This window comes from Chenopodium album, chromosome 19 (assembly GCF_948465745.1).
Source record: "Chenopodium album chromosome 19, dcCheAlbu1.1, whole genome shotgun sequence".
NCBI lineage: Eukaryota > Viridiplantae > Streptophyta > Magnoliopsida > Caryophyllales > Amaranthaceae > Chenopodium > Chenopodium album.
In genome coordinates this window covers 39,212,530-39,234,624 of record NC_137852.1, presented here as the reverse complement: position 1 = coordinate 39,234,624, position 22,095 = coordinate 39,212,530, and the positions used below count along the sequence as shown (strand labels likewise).

The 22,095-nt window shown below is 31.8% G+C and overlaps 3 protein-coding genes across 7 annotated transcripts; 2 read left to right on the top strand and 1 right to left on the bottom strand.

The window, feature by feature from the left end:
* Window positions 1-681: 681 nt before the first annotated feature.
* Window positions 682-3,929, top strand: LOC145593652 (uncharacterized). Its single transcript, XM_081649943.1, has 2 exons — window positions 682-2,033; window positions 2,368-3,929. The coding sequence occupies exons 1-2, from the start codon at window positions 842-844 to the stop codon at window positions 3,177-3,179; spliced, it is 2,004 nt and encodes a 667-aa protein (XP_081506069.1). The 5' UTR covers window positions 682-841; the 3' UTR covers window positions 3,180-3,929.
* A 143-nt stretch (window positions 3,930-4,072) lies between these two features.
* Window positions 4,073-8,319, bottom strand: LOC145593653 (uncharacterized). Of its 5 annotated transcripts, none has more exons than XM_081649947.1 (6): window positions 8,213-8,319; window positions 7,210-7,315; window positions 6,115-6,216; window positions 5,289-5,407; window positions 5,041-5,162; window positions 4,073-4,725 (listed from the first exon to the last, which is right to left on the bottom strand). In XM_081649947.1, exons 3-6 carry the CDS (start codon window positions 6,209-6,211, stop codon window positions 4,410-4,412), a joined length of 654 nt encoding a protein of 217 aa, XP_081506073.1. In that variant the 5' UTR covers window positions 6,212-6,216; window positions 7,210-7,315; window positions 8,213-8,319; the 3' UTR covers window positions 4,073-4,409. The 5 variants fall into 5 exon arrangements, with proteins under 5 accessions (XP_081506073.1, XP_081506074.1, XP_081506071.1 ...); XM_081649948.1 differs by having other exon boundaries at window positions 7,214-7,315; XM_081649945.1 differs by lacking the exon at window positions 8,213-8,319 and adding an exon at window positions 7,441-7,618.
* Window positions 8,320-18,647: 10,328 nt separating this feature from the next.
* On the top strand, window positions 18,648-22,095 carry LOC145595494 (protein trichome birefringence-like 38). Its single transcript, XM_081651911.1, has 3 exons — window positions 18,648-18,871; window positions 21,061-21,236; window positions 21,464-22,095. Exons 1-3 carry the CDS (start codon window positions 18,680-18,682, stop codon window positions 21,624-21,626), a joined length of 531 nt encoding a protein of 176 aa, XP_081508037.1. The 5' UTR covers window positions 18,648-18,679; the 3' UTR covers window positions 21,627-22,095.

Genomic DNA, 22,095 nt, shown 5'->3' with positions numbered 1-22,095 from the left:
TTAGTTATTGAACTTAAATAACCTAAATTACTTATAAAAAATATTGAGACATGATAAGCGAGAGGTTAAACGCTTAAATTCAGACAATCAGACCCCTTTAATATTTTCAACCAAGATCCGTCACTATTCATTTGGCACAGAGGGAGTAAACAAATTTTACCCAAAATCATTTGTTTTTACAAATATTACCATCAATACAACTAGTTAGTATGATGCAAGAGCCAAAGAGTATCAACAAGGATTGTATTATTTGCATAAGACATTGGCGACTAAGGAAAAAAAAAATTAAAGGATATTAATTACAAAGATTAGGATTGGCTTACTTATTAACAAGCAAATAACACAGAAAATAATTATAGATTATGCTTAATTAATCATACTATATACCAAGGTAAAGTCATAAAGTATAGGTCATCAAAAGCCTAACACTACCAACCACTACTTTACTTACCATCATTTCGAAAATTCTAGAAAGACAAAAGATGCCCTTAATCCTGGATTTTTAAGGTCATTTAGTGCAAAAACAATGCAATAAAAGTGGCCCCATTTACAAAATAAAGTACCCATTTTTTAAAAGTCGGCATCATGCTCCTTATCTTAAGCATTTTTCAAAGTTGACACCTTAAAAATTTCATGTATATACTAAAATAAAATTAAAAATAAAAAACAGTTAAAATGAGGACAAAAAAATGCGACCGACTAAAACTAAAATAACAAACTAAAATTTGGAAAAAGCATCTTAGGTTGATTGTTTATGCAAGAAAAAATTGGCCTTGCCTTGCCTTAAACGAACTTCTTTTTTTAAGCAACCCAAAAACCAATCTTTTTCATATCTTTGAAGATGGTCCAAAGAAAGGTGGGAAATACTAGTAATAAATTTGGTATCCAACCTTATAATAACATCATTAAAACAGAGAAAATACAGGTTTACACAAAACCCTCTCTTCAAAACCACCATAATGGCAATCTGAGTAAAGGGGCTGATATGAATGGAATAAAGATGAAGAAATCTCGGTCGATCGAGATTGGATTCCGATCACCGTCGAAAGGCAGCCATGATGTGCTTCGTCGTCCTGGGAAACCACCCTCTATTGGGTCATCAACACCCAAAATACAATCATCAAGTAAGTCTTCTGATACTTCTCCAAATTATATGAAGAGTACACGTAGTTATGAGGCAAGAAAGGAGGGAAAACAGCAGAAAGTAGCAAAAACATTGAGCAGAACATCATCTAGTTATAAAATAGTAAGGACTTTATCAAAGGTCCCTAGCTTTAAGCACTGTGCAAGAACAACAACCTGTTCATCAACCCTGAAAGATTCGAAGTTTCCTCGTTACCTTAAACTTAAGCCAGGGGCTACTGAAGCTGAAGGAAGATCAGTAACAAGAGTCTGCTCATATAACCATTGTTCCCTTAATGGTGATCACCATAACCCTGCGCCTCCTCTGAAGCGTTTCATGTCTACAAGACGGAGGCTGCTGAAGACTCAGAAGGTTGATACTCCGAAAGTTCTTTCCCCTCGTAAAGCAAAGCTTTCTGAGTGTAAGGGGAAAGGAGTACGGGAGCAAAAGAAGGATTTCTTTGTCGAAATTTATGTCTCAGACAGAGGGGTTGATACACCAGTGTCTCAGAGCTTATCAGATGGACCATGTTCAGAGATTGATCAGAGTGAAGAGCCTAATTTTTCAAACTTGAATTTCTGTCCTAAAGACGAAGATTATCCACCAACAAGTGTTCAGAGTTACCAAGAGGTTGAAAGCTCTCCCAGTGTCAGCTTGGATGAGTTTAGCTGTGGAAACTCTGACATAGAGTGGGAACAGGAGCAAACTTGTGCCAATGACAACTGTGTAATCTACGCTCAGAGCGATTGCAGTTATGATGACAATAAATCTGATTTTGAGACAGACAGTAGCCATGGCGGGTACTTGGAGACATGTCATGAATACCCACCATATTTTCATGACGAAATTGTAGAATACCTATGTTTCAGTGATGCTGATTCTTTACCAGATAGCAAATCTGCCCAGACAGGTACTCTCTCGATCTGTTTGATCATAATGGTTTAATCTTGACATATAAGTTCACAGTTTGTTACAAATACTAGTTTCATTTGGAGCATGAAAACAATAGGAAGACATATCTTACAAAATTTTGAAATAATGTCAAGTTCTTTGGAGTATAGGGTTACATTGCATTCTTATGAGAGTACGTTTTCTAAGATCATAAAAGTGTATTTTAGACAATCAATCAGAATGTAGGAGTAATTTTGAAGTCGTACTTCAGATAATTGTCAGATTCTGTTCAGATAGTGAAATTGATGTGGGTTGATAGTTGCAGCAGCTTGACTTATTAACATTTGATTCAGGTGAAAGGAACATAGAAGAGCCACTGACGGTCGAAGAAAAGGATGAAATGAATTCTAGAGCAAACAATGAGGTAGCTGAGGAGGATTCTACCCTGGCAGATGAAGCAACCGAACTTATCACAGACGTAGATGAGTCCACTAATACAAAAGGCAGAATTATCACTGACGTCATCCAAGAAATTACAGAGGCTGAAAACGAAGACCTTGACTCTTACCAGGAACCAGTTGAAACTGAGGGTGACCAATGTGATAAATCAGATGAAGACTACACTATTGGAGATTTCAGAGAAGAAAATGCTGCTGACCCTGTCATGGAAGAAAGAGAGCCAATTGAAGAAATGACAGACATGCCACAAATCACCGAAAAATTAGAAACCTCTGATGCAAAGGAGGGAATTTGCACAGCCAGTAATGATGATCAAGACGGTACAGATCACAGTGGTAATGTTGCAGCCCTTGCAGGAAAGAAAGCGAATGAAGCCGCAACTGAGAATTGTTTCAGTACAAGATCAGAGAAATATGAAGATGAAAATGATTCAAGTGAGCTTGAATCAAACGAGAATGATGTTGAAGGAGATAAAGCATCAGTAACGGAAAATAGTAACAGGACAGAAGCAACCACCAAACGCATTTCCAACAACAGAGAATCTGATGGCAACCAGGAGCTTGACAGCTGTAACAAATTAAAGAGAGGGATGAGATGCATGAAAGCAGATGAAGATGATGAAGAGAGACAATTCAATCCAAGAGGGCCAAATTTTCTTGATGTTGAACCTGATCCAGAAGCAGAGAAAGTGGATCTGAGGCATTAAGAGATGGATGACAGGAGAAATGCAGAGGAGTGGATGCTTGATCATGCACTGCAGAAGACAGTCAACCAACTCACTCCTGCTCGAAAGAAGAAGGTCGCATTACTAGTTGAAGCCTATGAAACTGTACTGCCAGTAGCAAAGGATGAGTCAACGAGGAAAAATTCATCGGAATCTGACCATGAAAGGCCAATTCAAGCATGCAGCTAAATGCCTGAATCCATCCTTATTGACATTCCTCCAGCTAGTTCATGATGTGTAAATTATACCATCTACTAATTTAACCTGCATATAGATTAGTAAGCAGATTATCTGCTTCTCAGCTGTCTGGCAAAAGGCCAACCAGAATATTAAGCAGTATAACTTTTCATGTACTGTTATGATTTATCTGACAACTTAAATGAAAAAAACGTAAGTTTCCTGTAGAAAAGTATAATTGTAATGGGGCTTGTGTGAAAGATTTGTTGCATTTCTGTGATTTCTAATCATTTCTTCTAGGCATCTCATGTACTCGTTCTCTCTCTGTTTATTGTTCATTGTTCTGATTTTATAGATGTTGCATACTGGCACTGAGTAGTCCGATTCCAATGGAACTGCAGAAACCACTCGACTACAGTACCGATATCCAATTTTAAAACTGTCTGATTTTATAGATGTTGCATACTGGCACTGAGTAGTCCGATTCCAATGGAACTGCAGAAACCACGCGACTACAGTACCGATATCCAATATTAAAACTGTCAACTGATCCATCTCGACTTGATTTGATATAGATATCTAAAATAATTCCTCAACAAAACTTAAAGAATTAGTTGGTCAGACCAACCACCCCCACAACCCCAACCCCCAAAAATAGTTGTTACTTGTCCTGTCTTTCTTAATTAAGGATATTGACATTATTTCAGTAAAATAAAAGCCTTTGTGTACAATAATTCAGTCATTTACTCGTTCCTAATCAATGCATGTAAATGCATCTCAAGAAATTTATTCATAAATAATTACTATTTTATATAAATATGACACTTTACAGAAGATTAAATGAGATATGTAGCAGCACACTGGCACCATGAAAACAATTTGTGGAAGGCTTTTCTATTGTCATATATTAGAAATAATATGGAAAATTCATTCCCTCCTAATAATATGGAAATTTCCACTATAACAAAAAATGCTGACAAAAATCTCACCCTTAAAAGCCAGTACAAGGTATAATGCAGCTACAACTCTACAACCTTAAGACACTCTGAGTTTATTTAATTCCAATTGCAAATCAACCATGGGGGATTCTCTTAACAGTAGGTCCAGCTTCTCAAAGTAACTCTCCAGTTCACTCTGTTGGGAATCAGCTGAATGGGAGATTGAGGATTCAGACTCAGAAATATTCCTTCTTTCTGCTGATTTTCCTCGCTGGATATGATCATGAAAGAGCTTCAATGCATCTTGTGTTCCAATAGAATCCACAGCCACAAACAAGTTTTGAAACTCTTTTCCCTTTTCTTCAGTTTCAACAAGTTTCAGCTTCAGCTCATTCGGGATATGAGCTAAGGCACTACAACAAGGTTGCAGAATAAATAAAGGAACTGAACAGAAATAAAATTACCAGAAAAAATACTTCATTTTTTAACATTGTCTTTTCAGGTTATACTCACATCGTAACAAGTTGTTAGTCATTGGATTGGCATTAATGGTATCTTGAAAGGAAGAACACTCTTGTAACAGATGATATGGAATATGACAATTCAAGTGGACAGATAATAAGGAAAGATACCTTTTAAGAAATTTAAGGGACCAAATGACTCATGAAAACCATCACCATAAATAGAAAGGTACCATAATACTTAATAGTTACCTAGATGCTCTTTACCTGGTAACACCCCTAACAATGCCCCACTTGTTACCAACCATCACGGAATCCTTGAAACCCTGATTAAATCCCTCTTGCGCAGCAACATTTTTTCCAGCTGATAAACCATCCCGATATCCAGCCTAGCAAATCATTAGAAAGAATTTCACTCAGCTAGATACAAGTGATAAAGAGAGAAGTACAGGGAAACCAGACAAATCAAGATATTAAAAAATAAAAATCAACAATTTTAACAAATTGACTCATACATTGTAGAATTCCTCACGTCTCCTTTTCCCTTCTCTATCCAAATAAAAAGATTCATCTGTTTCCTCGTCACAATCAGTCAACCAAACTCCATCATCTGATAAGCTACCTCCATGAGATTCTGAAATCACAAGCAAAACATCAATCCTCCTTAGCTCTTAGATACCAACTAAATTAATTTAAGAAAAAACGCCAGACCAAAACAACACCACATTAACAATTTACAAGTCTCTTTGTGCACAATTGCCTATTGATTTGAACATTTTGGTCCAGCTTTTTGCAGAGATTTGTCCACATTAATCTTGAATTTCAAAGAACAGACGTGACTAGTTCCTTATTATTAGCATGAGTCCATTACCAAGGTATAATGATCCACACATTGCTCAATGCAAGGAAACAACTTTATAATACACTGTAGCTTATATGAATCATCTTTAATCATACCTCAATTCAAAACTCTCTCTAAAAGCCTAATTCAGTAAATCTGAAGAAAACAATATACTATCACCCCTGACACTATGAATCTCTGGCATACTGATTATAGAATAATTTTTTTGAAATAGAAGAATGAAAGTCTTGAACAATGTTATAGCCGAGAATCTATATCATCTTGGACTATTATGTTTTGAATCAGAAGTCAGAAAGATCCATCAAGTTCATTAAGTGAGCAAACCCATGTGATTACCAATTTCTCATATACTTATCTTAGAACAGACGACAAAAAATCTAAACAGCTGTTGGTCAATTTTACAATTTGCACAACCATAGTTTCCTTAATCAAATAATGAAACACCTCAGTATATGTAGGATTATAAGAACTCCACTTACTATCAGCGGCCAATAATTCACCAGCTTCAGCATTATCTGAAACAGGCGTGTCTGCCAAAGATGATGCCGTAACAGATACTCCCTGATCCTCCTCCATGTCAGCTATTCAATACATATATAGAAAGATGAATCAAAATTTAAGGAAACATAAAAGATGCATAAGAGATTGATGATCAAACAAATTAATCCGTAGCAGTGACATTTAAAAACGTAAATAGCAATCAAGCAATTGATTGCAGAGATTGTTATATACACCCAGGTGCAGTACGCATCCAAGGGCATTTTTTTTGCTCAATTTGACGATTATGGCTCATTTAAGTGCACCGTGCACTCAGGTGTATGTAAAATATTTCAAATTGATACCCTTAAATCATTTAGCTAACATTTATATTTCTTGATGACTAGTTAAAAAACACAACAATAGATTAGAGAATCATCTAAAAGAACACAACAAAAATCTAAAGAGAAAGAACCTAGATAATCAAGTTTCGGGTTATAATGAGAGAAATATACACACACGCTGAATTTTACTATGCAACCCATCAAAACATACTCCCACATGTATAATACCAAGCATTTGATTTCACACGACCAGTAGCTATTCATACAAATACACATGGCCTAAAACTTCAACCAATAAGATGTACACTTGAAATTAAACAGGAGAAATGTTATAGCAGACAATAAATGAAATATATGAGAGGTCTGCAATATCAAAATTCATGGTTTTATCATCCATTGCTGTACAAACTTGTAAACCACACGATGCTATCAGCATCACATCGGAAAGAAGAGTCAACAATCTAGTTCTGCTTGTTGGCTAGTTCAAGGCATTCGTTTCAAATTTAAAGTTATCAAAAATAAAAATAGTTATCTTCATATTTGGTAAAAAAAAAAAAAAAATCAAATTTAATTATGAACATTCAGTTTGCTTGAGGTATCACCAAGTCTCGATCTGCAGCAAAAAAGAAAAATGCAGCACAATGACACACCACACAAACCCACAGAAATCAAATTATATCAATCTAGCTAGACTTGTGTGGTGTGTCATTTAGATTGATATAATGTGATTTCTGATAAATGAGGGAAGGCTACCTACAGGAATAGCAAGAAATGTGGGTCTTGCGAATTAGCGACCCAGCGAAAATTGAAGGACAACCCGAACCCGGTCAATAATTGTCGATGAGCACCATCAATTAATCTGAAGAAAACAACAGAGATTAGAAATACTGGATGAAGAATGAACAAGAAAGAACTAAAAAAATCAACATTAATTATTTAAAAATAAAGGATTTAAACAAATAAAAAAAAAAAAAAAGCAATTACCTTCCCTAAATCAACATTCCGCCTCGGTGAGACTCGCAAGTAAAATCGGCTTACCTCTGAGAAGTGAAAACTCAAAGTAGGCTTCAATGGAGAACTCAGAGTGCGCTTCAATGGAGGAAAGAGAGAGAGAGAGAGAGAGAGAGAGAGAGAGAGAGAAATTTGAGGATGCTTAGGAGAAGAGTGAGGATGAGAGGAGCAAAAGCAGGAGAAAGAAATGGGCAACCCGAAAAGACCAAAATAGCCCTGTCAATCTGGTCAATCAAGGAAGGGTGCTAAGGGCAGGGGAGGTCAAAGACGTCAATCTCTTGTTCATAAGGAACAGTAAATGTGAAACAGTAAGGGTGGTTTGGGCTTTTATAAGGGTTATAGATTAGCATTATGTTTCTAGTTACAACCTTGATCGGTTAGTTAAAACTCGAATTAAAGTCTCAAACAACAATATTCCACAACAAAATCTCAAAGCTAATCGGCTCGGCTCGTGGAGTCGATTAGGCTAGGAATAAGTACCACTTTAACAATCAAATTTGACACAATTATCAAATTAAACAAGAAAAATCGCATAAACTTCTTCTTACATGAGAATATCAAAGTAGATTGCAAGTAGATAGTATTCTAGCAACAAAATCGATCCTTATAAGGTTTCATGACTTCGGAAATTATAACCAATAGTTTGATAATCCACATTAGAAGAATCAAAATTGACTTTAGTGTGATATCAAACCCCAGATTGTAAACTTGATAATCGAAGAATCATGAAAAGCAATCAACTAACCTCAGAAGCTTCTTCGATGGAGGAGAGAAAGGCCAGAAAGCTCAGAAGCTGCTTCAATGGAAAACTCAAAGTACGCTTCAGTGAAGGGAAGAAGAACGGAGAGGAGTGTAGGGTAAAACGGTGTAGAAGCGAAAAGATCAAAAGCTTACAGCCTCTGTTTCATATTAGTTGCAACAACTTTGGCGATTATTAGTGAGTTTTAAATTTTTTTTTTTTTTTTTTTTTTTTTTTGAGGAAAGTTATAAAATATTTTAAAGTTGAAACTAATAAGAAATTGAGGTAGTAAAAAAACAAAAAAAAAAAGTGGGTCTAGATTGACTCTGGTACAGTTTGAAGCATTTTAAAATCAATTTTGGAGCGGATTGGATTTCATCTAAAATTAGACCTGACAATCTTGTTCCAGACCTAATGACTCAACCCATGGCCTGAATTAACCCAAAAAAACGACCTAAAATTCAACACTTGAAATTGACCCGTATAGGCTTGGTACCCGAAATGTCTAGAACTAAAAATGTCTGATATCAAAAATAACTCAAATTGTTCATCTTTAATCGTAGCAGTCAAGCTCATAAACCGAATTGATAGTTCTTATTAAAACAATAACAAAATATAAGATTATTGATTTGAGCTTTGATCCACAAATGAAACAACCCGAACATGACCCAACCTGATATTGACCTAACTCGAATTTGACTCGAACATACTTCACTGAAAAATGGTCTGACACGAACATACCCGATCTGAAATTGACCCGACTAGAAGTCTTCCCGATACCTGACTTAAGTCATATTAGAAATCCAAAATGATCCGAATGCTAATTGACCCGTCCCAAACGACCCATTTGCCAGGTCTATCTAAAGTTATGAATAAAAACCTCTATAATGTTTTAACTTTATCTGTAACTAGGTTAAAATCCCGTGCAATGCACGGTTGTTAAATATTTTTTACAATAATATTAATACTACATAAAGTATAAAAAAGATATTCATAAATATTTCATTTGGGTATATAAGGAATATGATTGTCAAAGTGGAAAGAAAAATATCATACGGTATAAATAGTTTACTTCTACATTTTGCCAAAAAAAAAAAAAAAAAAAAAAAGAGAAGTGAAAAAGGCGGGAAAATTTTTCACAAGGTTATGACAAGTGTCATGGAAGGATTTGCTTTTAGTATAGGTTAATAGATAGATATGTATATTACCCCCTCTGTCTAGAATAACGAGATTTTTTTATTACTATTCACAAATAAATTACCTTTGACTATAATTTTTTTATTAACATAATAACAACATATTATATCATCAAATAGGTTGTTAGATATTATAGTATAGGTTAATGATGCTTGGTGTCTTGATGATATTAAAGATTTGTTACCTATTTCTCTAATTTCTGAAATTCTGGCAACTCCCTTTTCCTTATATTCTCACTGTGATGATTACATGTACTAGATGGCTTCTAAATCTGGTGACTTCACCATCAAATCTGCTTATCATTCCCTCACCTCTCCTTCCTATGCAACTTTTTCCTTTTTTAAGTCTTGGAAAGCTATTTGGAAAATCACAGTCCCTGCGAAGTATAGGATGTTGCTTTGGAATATTCTGCATTCTATTTTGCCTGTAGCCGAAAAATTGGCTGTCATCCTTCCTGTAATATCTCCAATTTGTGCTCGTTGTAATCTTTATAATGAGTCACATCTTCACTTGTTCAGGGACTGTTTTCAATCTTCCATTCTTTGGAAGGATATTTTTGCAAAAATTCCCCTCCCAAAAGGCTTTAATTTTCACACCTTTTTTAGCGCGAACTGGATGGATTGGCTGAAGTACAATCTTGATTTAAATAGCCATTGGAAAATGACTTTTACAATCACTCTTTGGCATATATGGAAGCATAGAAACACTACTGTTTTTGACCTTAAAATGTTTAATTCCAGAGTAGTGTTTAGCAGATTTATTGTGGATTATCAATGTACTAATCATATTATGCAGGGCAAAGCTATAGCTTCTGGTTTACCAAGCAGCTCGAGGGTTTTGAAGACTTGGAATCCTCCCCCTCAGGGATGGGTAAAGATCAACACGGATGGAGCTTGGGTTGCTATTAATGTTGCTGCAGGAGGAGGTGTAGTGAGAAAGGATGATGGTACATGGATAATGGGTTTCTCAAGTAAGTATAATGCTGTCACAGCCTTTGCATCTGAACTGCTAGCAGTTAGGGAAGGTCTAGCAATGGTGAAGAGATTGGAAATGAAAGAAGTTGAGTTGGAGGTGGATGCCCTGTCTCTGCAAGTTATGCTTAACTCATCTGGCAAGAACATAAATCATGAATTGGCTTGTGTTATCAAGGATATCGAGGAAACCATCAAATACTTTGATATCTTTGATATTACTCATGTTAAACGAAATAATAATGCTGTAGCTCATGAGCTTGCTGCTTTTGGTCTGGATATGAGTGTAGGACATACTCTGCACATGGTATGCCCAGAGAGAGCAAGGCTGATTTATGAAGAGGAACAAGCTGCTATTGCTGCTATGCGTGCAGCATGACCTTTCTGCAACTGTCAACTTGAAGCATCCTACTGATAATCATAGTAGTAGTTTGGTTTATTTTGTTTCTCGGAAGTACAATATATTTGGGTTTTGGTATTGGTCCTCTAATTTTGTTTTTATATTGAGGCCATTTACCTTTTTAAGCTTTACTCTTCTTAGTTTCAATGCCTCTGATTTTGTTATCGGTATGAGGTTTTTTGTTTTAGCTCCTACTTTAATTACTAACTGTGTTGTAAAACTCTTAATTAATTAATATATCGTGGTTTATGTGTTAAAAAAAATAGGTTGTTAGATAGGTATTGATATAAAGTTTCATCATACATTTTTTTTTTTTTAATAATTTTCAGTAATGTTTACTTATGTTAAATTAGGGTCAAATTAGTACATCGACATCTATACAAAGTTTGACTTGTCAATTAAACTGAGATAAAGAGAGTATATTTTTTACAAAAAAATTAATTACATTCAAAATAGTCATTAAGTAATCACTTTTAGTAGATTTTATTAACATAATAAAGTCATATACAGTACAAATATTTTAAGTTATTGGAAAAATCACTAAAACCAGTCCAATTTGGGTTATGGACTGATATCGGTTTGGTTTGATCAGTCCAAGCAAATTGGTATACACTCCAATTATAGTCTCTAACTTGTAATAGACTAATAGGTAGTTACCCCTTTTTTTTTTTTTTTTTTTTTTTTTTTTTTTTTTTTTTTGGATTCAAGAGAGGAACAAAGCCAAACAGATAATAAAAAAGGACAAAACAAAAAAACACTACAAAACAAAACACACTAAGGTAGTTACCCTATTATATTATGGAGTTAAATTAAACATCTCAGGGTGTAATCTATTCACCTGATTTTTATTAATTTGAATTTACTAGAATGTATATGAACTGAATAAAATTTTAGTTGTAGTTTATTCTTGGATAGCCCTTATCAGAACTTATTAAACTTGATATGAACTTATCTGAACTTATTACACCTGAAATAAGTGAAAATAAGATGAACAAAATAGACCCTAGTATTGGTGGTTTTTCTTTGTCATACTTGGGCACAAGAAGTTTCCCATGTAAAATTTTCTTGGGCATTTGAGTTTCCTTACGTTTTGTCAGCAAAAATTAGCCACAAAAAAAGATATTATACCATTCATCTAGGATTTAGGGCCTGTTTGGTTCACCTTATTTTTGTTGATCTGATCTGATCAGAATGTCAGATTTGACCAAACTTTGACCTTAAATATACGATAATCTATACGGAACACATATATCAAGTGGGATCTTGTTAGATTCATAATAATGCGTATTTTATTAATATGTTATTTTTTAAAAAAAAATTCATTGTGAAATTAAAGATATTTAGCGGTAAAAAACTGCATATAAAACGATGATCCGATTTGAATTATTTTTTCTGATCTGATTTGAACTTATTTTTTCTAATCTAATCTGATCTGAATTTATTTTTCTGAAATAAGTAAAAAGTAGGTGAACTAAAGACTTGTTCTCTTCACCAAAAACAAGTAGACCTGGTCTGATTTTTTTAAGGTCTGATCTGAATTTTCATTATCTAGTCTGGTCTGATAAGACTTAACAATTTGACTAAACTTGACCGCATTTTAATACTAATCTATAAAGAAAAAAATTATCAAAATGGATCTTGTTAGATTCGTCTTATTATGAACTTTTCAAATATGTAATATTTATTATTAATTTTAATACGCAATCAACGATATTTAACGATAAGTGATTGATAATTAAAAGTTCTGATCTGGTCTGATCTGAATTTTTCTGATTAGGTCTGGTCTGATATGAATTTATTAAGGAATAAGTTATAAGAGCAAGATTAGCCCTGTCTTGTCTTAAGATTTTTTTCCCATGCCACATCAGATTTTAATAATTTTTAATATTTTATAATTATGTTAAGACTTTATAAGATTCAACTAAATTTAGATCTTCATTCCTCAGACTTATTTAAGATTACTCAAATATACATTCTATATTTATTTTGTATAATTTTCAATGGTGTCGTAAATTACGTATCTTACATAGGCACATATTTGAAAAATAATATCAAACCACTAATAGATAAAATTATAAATAATAATGAAATAACTTGAATATTGTGATCGATATATATACATATACCATAGCCAAAAAATTTACATTTTTTTATAATTTATTTGTTGATAAAAATAATAGAAAATATTAGAATACATTAGATTAAAATACAAAAAATATACAACCAATTTTATAAATAAAAATAAATACAACAGTCAATTGCAATTAGATTTACACTTTACATGTTTCAATAAAATAAGATCAAATTATTGTTAGCGATAATATTTTTTGGAAAAAAAGTGTGCTTTGGTATACGTATATGGACAAAATACAGTGTATAAAGTATGAACTGAGTCTTAAGTTGGGTCTTGAATTTTCAAGACTCCATTTAAGACTTTGATAAGACTTTGCTTCATAAATGCATAAATTTTGTGAAGTCTTGTCTTAAGACAATTTAAAAGTGATTTGCTGATGTCATGTATAGTCTTAAGACCTAGGGCTAATCTTGCTCTAAGTATCCGAAATAAGTTGAAGAGAACAAGTCCAAGGTCTAAGGCCCTGTTCTTTTGAGCTTCTGGGCAGAGCAGAGCAGATTTCAGCAGAGCAAAGCAAAGCAGAGCAGACCAGAGCAGATTTCAGCAAAGCAGAGCAGAGCAGAGCAAAGCAGAGCCGAGCCGAGCAGAGTTGATTTTATTATTATTATTATTATTATTATTATTATTATTATTATCATTATTATCATTATTATCATTATTATTACTAATATTATTATTACTATTATTATTATTATTATTATTATTATGATTATTATTATTATTATTATTATTACTACTACTACTACTACTATAATAATAATAGTAATGATTTATTATTGTTATTAAATATTAAATATTATTATTATTATTATTATTATTATTATTATTAATAATAAGGGGCCGTTTGGTTCGCACGAGGGAATCGGAATGGAATGAACAAAGGGAAAGGGGAAGAATGGAATGAAAATACCCTATTTTTGCTTTGTTGTTTGTTTTTAAAACAAAGGGAATCATTCCCCCACCACACCACCACTACAACCACCACACATTTCATCAATTTATCATCTTTCTCGGCCACCAAACCCCCTCATCGGCCCTCCCCGCCCCTCGTCGGCTATCCCCCTCCCCTCGCCGCCCTTCCCCTCGCTTTGCCGCTGCTAGTAGCGTGAGCATCGACATGAAGAGACCCACCAATTGCTCCAAAACCCACCAATTATTCAACAATTGCATGCCTAAACAAAATTCCAGTAGTCATAATTGATTGTTACTGCTGCTGTTTATTGAGGAAGCAATTATTGAGTGAATTTTTGGGCGAATTTATAAGGGAATTTTGGGGGTTTACCACGAAATTCTGGGTAAAAAAGATGGGCTAAGCGGGGGAGGGAGGTGCAGTGGTGGTCAGGGGAGGTGCAGAGGTGGTCGGGGGCGGCTCGGCGGTGGTCAGAGGATGGGACGGAGGCGGTGGTCTAGGCTAGTTTTCCGGTGGTGTTGTTAGGTGTGAAGGTGGTGATGCGGTGGTGTGAAGGTGGGTAGGGAATGGGAATGGGAAAGTCTAGGGGGGGTGGGGAATGGAGTTGGAAGGATTTGGGGTAATGAGGAGGGTAAAGGGAATGATTAAAAGTGTTAAACAAACATCAACAAAGGGAATCGAGCCAGTTGATTCCCATTCCCTTTCCCGACTACCCCCAACCAAACGACCCCTAATATTATTATTATTATTATTATTATTATTATTATTATTATTATTATTATTATTATTATTATTATTATTATTATTATTATTACTACTACTACTACTACTACTTTTACTACTACTATTATTACTATCATTATAATCATTAAATTTTTTTATTAAATATTAATTATTATTAATAATATTAATATTATTAAATATTAATTATATTATTATTATTAATATTAATATTATTAAATATTAATTATATTATTATTATTAATATTATTTTTATTAAATATTAATTATATTATTATTAATATTATTATTAATATCAAATATTAATTATATGTTATTATTAAATACTAATTATATATTATTATTATTATTAAATATTAATTATTATTATTTATTATTATTATTAAATATTAATTATATGTTATTATTATTAAATATTAATTATTATTATTAAATATTATTTATTTATTATTATTATTAAATATTAATTATTATTATCATTAAGTATTAATTATTTATTATTATTAAATATACATTATTATTATTATTATTATAATTCAATATTATGTATTAATTTTAAGCAGAGCAGAGCAGAGCAAGGCAGAGCAGAGCAGATTGAAGCAGAGCAGAGCAGATTTCAGCAGAGCAGCGCAAAGCAGAGCAGATTTCAGCAGAGCAGAGCAGAGCAAAGCAGAGCAGCTCTAAAGAACGGGGCCTAAGTAGGTTTTAAAAATAAGAAAAAAAAGGGCGTAAGTAAAACTATGTGAAAAAAGGAACATGATTACATGAGTGTATGAGTACATTGACAAAAAAAAAAAAAAAAAAAAAAAAAATTACAATAAAACGCCCCAATGATGTAGCTTTATATTATTAATTATTAGTAGCTGTTAATCATGTGTTGCATGTGATTACATTCGGACAAGATAATACTTTGTGACTTTTGCATTTCAAACAAAATCGTGCATTCAAATGCTATTTAGCTTCATTAATTTTTTTTAGTTTACTTTAAGCAACTATATTCATCAACTACGGTTGGCTTTGTTTCGATGATTGGGAAATAATATGAAATAATAGAAGTTATAGTCAACTATATATTATCGATTTTATTAGTTAAGAGTCTTAAGACCATGGAGAAATAAACTAAGTTATTCTTTCATAAAAAATGAAATAAATTAAATTATGAGATAAAGATTAATACAAAATTATACGAAGTAATAATTAAGTGTTAACTTAGATAGTATTGTTAGTCAAAAAAAAAAAAAAATAGATAGTATTAACAATATTTTAATATATTGAATACACTCACTTTGTTCATTAAGTTCAACTTTTACCACTACTAAAATAAAATGATACATCTTATGTACTAGTAAGTTTTATATATGAGCAAATGAAAGAGACGAGATTAACAAAAAGAAATTATTTTAATTATATTGCAATACTTGATCTAAGTTAAAATTAACTTAAATATTGCAATACTTTTTTTAAGCTAAAACTTAATTCATAGATCTAGGATTATATAATCTCAACAATATTATTATTATTATTATTATTATTATTATTATTATTTTAAGTTCTAGAATTATACAATCTCTATAATCTCAATAATCTTATATAATCTCAATATTTTTGTTTTATTAATGTCATCTCTTTCATTTTCTCATGCATAGTATAATATAATACTTGTAATTTATATTTAATTTCATTATCATTTATTATGAGATTAACTTTAATAAAAATTAAGTTATTCCATAGTACAAATTTATTGTGTTTTATATATGTAAGGATTAATATTAAGATATAACTACATAATTTAAGTTACTCTAAGACTTGTTCTTTTCACCTAAATTTTAGGCCCTGTTCACTTCACCTTAAAAAAAATAATATCAAATAAAAATAATTTCAGTTCTGTAAAAATAAGTTCAGTTTTGTAAAATTAATTTCAATTCAGTAAAAATAATTTCAGTTCAGTATAATAAGAATTATAACAGAAAATCAGTAAAAATAATTTCAGTTCAGCAAAAATAATTTTAGTTCAGTAAAATAATTTTTCTATTCAGTATAAATAATTTAAGTTCAGCAAATATAATTTTTTTGTTCAGTAAAAATAATTTCAGTTCAGCAAAAATAAGGTGAAGTGAACGGGGCCTAAGTTTAGTTTATGAAAATAAGTTCTGATAAATGTTATTCTATTCAAATTACAACTAAATAAGATAATAAGATCTAATAAGTTTATACAAGTTTAATTAAGTTCTTCGGTTTGCTTCTTAGGAGGGTTTTTTGGGTTCCCTTTAGGGTTTTTCCTTGGGAGGGTTTTTCTAGCCTCCATTGCTAGATTTTTTTTCCTTCACTCTTTTCCTTTTCTCTCTTTCTCTTTCATCTCTTTTCTTTGATCTCAATTGTAAATTTTTGGAGGGGCTTCCATCGGTGTTTTTTTTTACCGGTGGTAAGCCCTAAAAAACTTCTAATTGCTTTCAATAAATGGATCCCATCTTTATGATGGTGTTTATTCAATTAGGGTTATTTTTCTTTGTTTGTTCGTGTGCTAAAGTTTGAAGATACAGGGTTTCATCGTCTCCAAAGTATCTAGCTAGAAGGCCATATGCGTTATTTCACCCAAGCAACTACTCATCCATGGATCTCAAGCCGAATTAGTGCCAACTCACAAATTGTATTGCTTTGGATGAAGTTTTTTTTTTTTTTTTTTTTTTTTTTTTTTTTTTTTATAATTTTTTATCAAGGCTATCGTTGATCTAATCTGCGATGTAACTAGTTCTAAGGTAATTTGTACTTGTGTTAGAATTTTAGATCTCCTAGGAATTGTTTGTAAGTGCCGTTTGGCTATCTTTCATTAACGAAATCCTTGTTCTTCTCGTCAAAAAAAATAAAAAAAAAAAGAAAAAAAAGAAAAGAAAAAAAAAGTTTAATTAAGTTCTCTCATGTGAATTATTGAACAGAGGTAGCTAAAATTGCCAATAATGATGTGGTTACCCTGTGCTACTATATTGGACCCTTAATTCAATTTTATTTTGGTGATAGACATGATTTTATTAATAACAAAACTTTAATAAATTAATTATTTTATGATAAAATGAAGATTAGAATTGGAATATGAGGATTAAATGAACATCACAAATCCTAATAATTAAACCATTATTGATCCTTATTTTTTCTTCTTTGTAGATAATGATAATAAAATATCAAATTTTTGCTCCTGTTTTTAGCTAGAGGCCTTGTGTGGTCGCTCATTTTACTCATACTCAGATTCTGAATTGAAAGAAAATCATAATAATAAAAACATATGTATACTATGTTTCTAGGGAAGTAACTATCTGCACATTTGACATTTGAATATTCTATATCAAATAATAATCGACAATTTAAAAATAAACTAAAGGAAACTTCAAACCTCCTTGATAATAAATTAATTAACTTACAAGTTGTGCATGATAAATTATTGATGAACATGTTAATTAGCTCTTTTCTAAGGTGGTATATATATATATAAGTATGCATGTTATAAGCTATACATGCACACAAATATACAATAACCATCACATGCATATATGCTCTCTCTAAAAATGGGCAATGAAAAACTAAGCAATAATATTTTGCACCTCTTTATTGTTCTAACCTTAGCCATATCTTCATGCTTAGTTAGCTTAAGTCAAGCAAACCATCTTCCTGAACAACGAAAGCGTCATCAACTAAACCAATGCAATATCTTCAAAGGTCACTGGGTACGGGACGCTTCATATCCTATGTATGATTCCTCGAAATGCCCGGACATTCGCAAGGAATTCGACTGCCTCAAGTACGGTCGCCCTAATACAAATTATCTCAACTACCGGTGGCAGCCAGATGATTGTGATATTCCAAGGTTTGTGATTAGCTAAGAATAATACTAGTGTTTTTGTTCATATTTAGTGTTTTAGGTGCTATGTTATTATACGTACAATATATTTTTTCAATAGGTTTATGATATATTTATGTAACATATGTAACATAATAATTATGGTTAAAAAAAAACATTATACAAATTCACTAAGCTAATTATTAATTATGAAAAGTGCATCTATAAGTTTATAGACTTTTTTTTTTTTTCGACATGATAGATTTATATACAATTGTAATTTAATTTTGTATGATAAACTTAATTTGCAGGTTTGATGGGGTGGATTTTCTAAGGAGGATGAGAGGAAAGAAGATAATGTTTATTGGAGATTCACTAAGTCTTAATTTTTATCAGTCCTTAATTTGCCTGCTTCATGCAGCTGTTCCAAACTCCAAAATCACACATCCATCAACTGGTGGCATGAAATCATGGTTTTACCAGGTAAATTTTCACTTATAAGAAAAAAAATGCAATTAATTAACGATCATCAAATAATTTACACAAATAAATCCAATCATTGGATTTACATATATACAGGCAAAATAGGAAATATAATGAAGTGAGTGATGGACTACTGGATCAATAAGTGATACTCATGTACGAGTACCATCCACTTGATTTGTACTATATATCACCCGACCCATACAATTCATCCCATTAATGTTTAGGTTTGAGCAATCTTTCACTAATTGATTTTTCTTTGTACCTCTCATCGTGCTTTTTTTCAAAGCTCGTTGTTATAAATGTTATAAACATATTGTAAGAGCAATAGGAAATTTTGCATTAGGTTGCCTCACTTTTATAAAATAAAAGTATGTTTTTGAGCATAGGGCACAAATAAATGTGTTAAACCATGCTGACATACATCACAATGACATTATCATATGTGATTTTATTATCGAGACAACTATTGATTAATCATATAAGCCAAACTCGTAATATTAACCTTAAAAAATCATAACTATTAATTGAGAACAAATAAAAAACTTACCCTAGTCCTAAAATTAAATTTAGCAGACATTACAATATCTACATCCCCAAATTATCTTAGTTTCATTAAAAAAAAAAAAAAAAAAAAAAACTAAAAAAGTTTAATTAACTAATGATTTCACTTATGGTCATGAACTCATGATAACCTAATTAATAAGTAACATTATAGTCTTGGTTGATTAAATTTCACCCAAACGTAACATATTTGTTAATCATATTAATCCAATGATTATCATCTACACATGACAAATGTCAAATTAACTTGTTTATTACTTGTTCGAATATATAAGCATCATAAAAAAATGTAAAATAGTTTACCATATAAATTAAACCATTTATTCACAATCTCAAGTTTCCGATCTCTTCAATTTGTATAATGCATGGCAAACACATAATTTATATATGCCACGTAGAATTGGATGCAATTCTATGCGCTATTGCGCTGGACCGACGATGAATTATATACGCATGTAATTTTATATTGCTGTTACGTTCTTCAAATCCGGACGTATAATACGTTTTAATGTGTGATTGAATAATATAATTTCATAGTTTTGACTTTTGTCAATCAAACAATTTGCCATTCCTAATATATAGTTTAATATATCTAAATGACGATTGTTTTAATTTTGTTTTTGTTATAATTTCTTTTTGTATACTTGTATGAAAGAATATTCTCCTATAATTTCATATTTAAATTACAAAATAAATGCAAATATGGTTACTCCATCCGTGTGTTTAATAAGTGTTACAGTTTGACTTTTTTCGCTATTCACATAATGACTTTGACTTGATTAATGTACTAATACACAAGTATAAAAGACATATGTTAGTGTATAATACATATTTTAATTCGTTATATATAATGTATACTTTCATAATATCAAATTTCCTATGATTTTATTAACATATGATTAGATAAATTAATGGTCAAAGTCGTGTCTCAGCATGCGTATTTGGTCAAAATGTAACACTTATTAAAACACGAAGAGAATATATATTGATGGAAATGAAGTACAGGTAGATCTAATTATATAGTTAAACGTACAATGATATTAAGCCGGTCTTTTATATATTACTTCGTATCATCTAAACATGATATCATAGTTATTCAAATTGTTGTAATATCAAGACAATAGATAAAATAATAAGATTGCTATAATTTCAAGACAACAGACAAATTGGATTTCGTATTGAATATTTTATCACCCTTAGCTTTAAAAGGGTTACTTGTGATTGTGGTGTGAATCTTCATGAATATAAGAGAAAAAAACAATGACTTGATCTTTATAAGAATATTGTGTTATGTTAATTAATATCAAGTTGCTTTGTACTAAAGTTGTCTTGTCCATGATTGAAACCGTTTGGTGTCTTATGTATTGCAACATATTCTTAAACATGCACATGCAAATGCATTGCTTACTTGGCTTCAAAGTTCTCTATATTTTTGTTCATATATCATTTGATTGACATGAAAGTATACATGAATTCATCTTACATTGTCTTAATTAATACTATATTGCTATGCAATGATTAGTATTAAGCATTGTAACTCGATCTAAACGATAATAAATTGTAACCCAAAAGTCACCTTGCCATATTTTTATTATAATTTTTTTTCTACCTCATTTAATTTGCAGGATTATAATGTCACTGTGACAATGTATTCTTCTTTATACTTGGTTGACATAGAGAAAGAGCAACAAGGACAAGTTATGAAGCTTAATTCGATTAAGAATGGCAAAATTTGGAAGGAGATGGATGTTTTGGTTTTCAATACCTGGCTTTGGTGGAATATAAGGGGCGCGAAACAATCGTACGTACTATATACCTATGTATTTTTACTAATTAATAGTCGAATATTGAAATATATATTGAAGTATTTATTTTCAAGTTTGAGCTTAACTATACATGATACCATCTGGATAGCAGTTATGTCACACGTCTATACAAAATCACTAGGCTAGGTGTACACATTCGAGTGGGTGTAAGTAATTGTGTGTTTCAGTATTAATAGATTTTTTTGATGATCAAAATTTGTAGGTGGGATTATATTCAAGATGGATCAGTAATACAAAAGGATATGGACCGTACATTCGCATTTAAAAAAGCATTACAGACATGGGCGAAATGGGTTGATTCCGAAATTGATCCCAAAAAGACAAAAGTTTTCTTCCAAGGAACCAATCCTCTCCATTACGAGTAAGCATTTTTAATTTTTTTTTTTTTTATAGTAATATGATTACTCCCTTGTTCAAATATAAATTACTCTCTTCGTCTCTACATTTTATTAAATTCGAGTCATTTATAATATGCTAATTATTTCTTTGCAATGTTGATGAAATCAGCGGGAAGGAATGGAATGCAACAAGAGCTAAGGATTGCTCCAAAGAGATAAGACCCGTGAAAGGATCCACGTACCCGGCTAGAGCACCACCCGCACTAGACGTGGTGAAGCAAGTACTAAGCACCATATCGAAACCCGTTTATCTACTTGATATCACACTTCTCTCACAATTAAGAAAGGATGGGCATCCGGGTCCTTATAATGGTTTCCATGGAATGGATTGCAATCATTGGTGCATAGCCGGTCTTCCTGATACTTGGAATCAACTTCTCTATACAAGTCTTATCATGTAATGTTGATTAATTGATTATTAGTAAGATGTTGATGT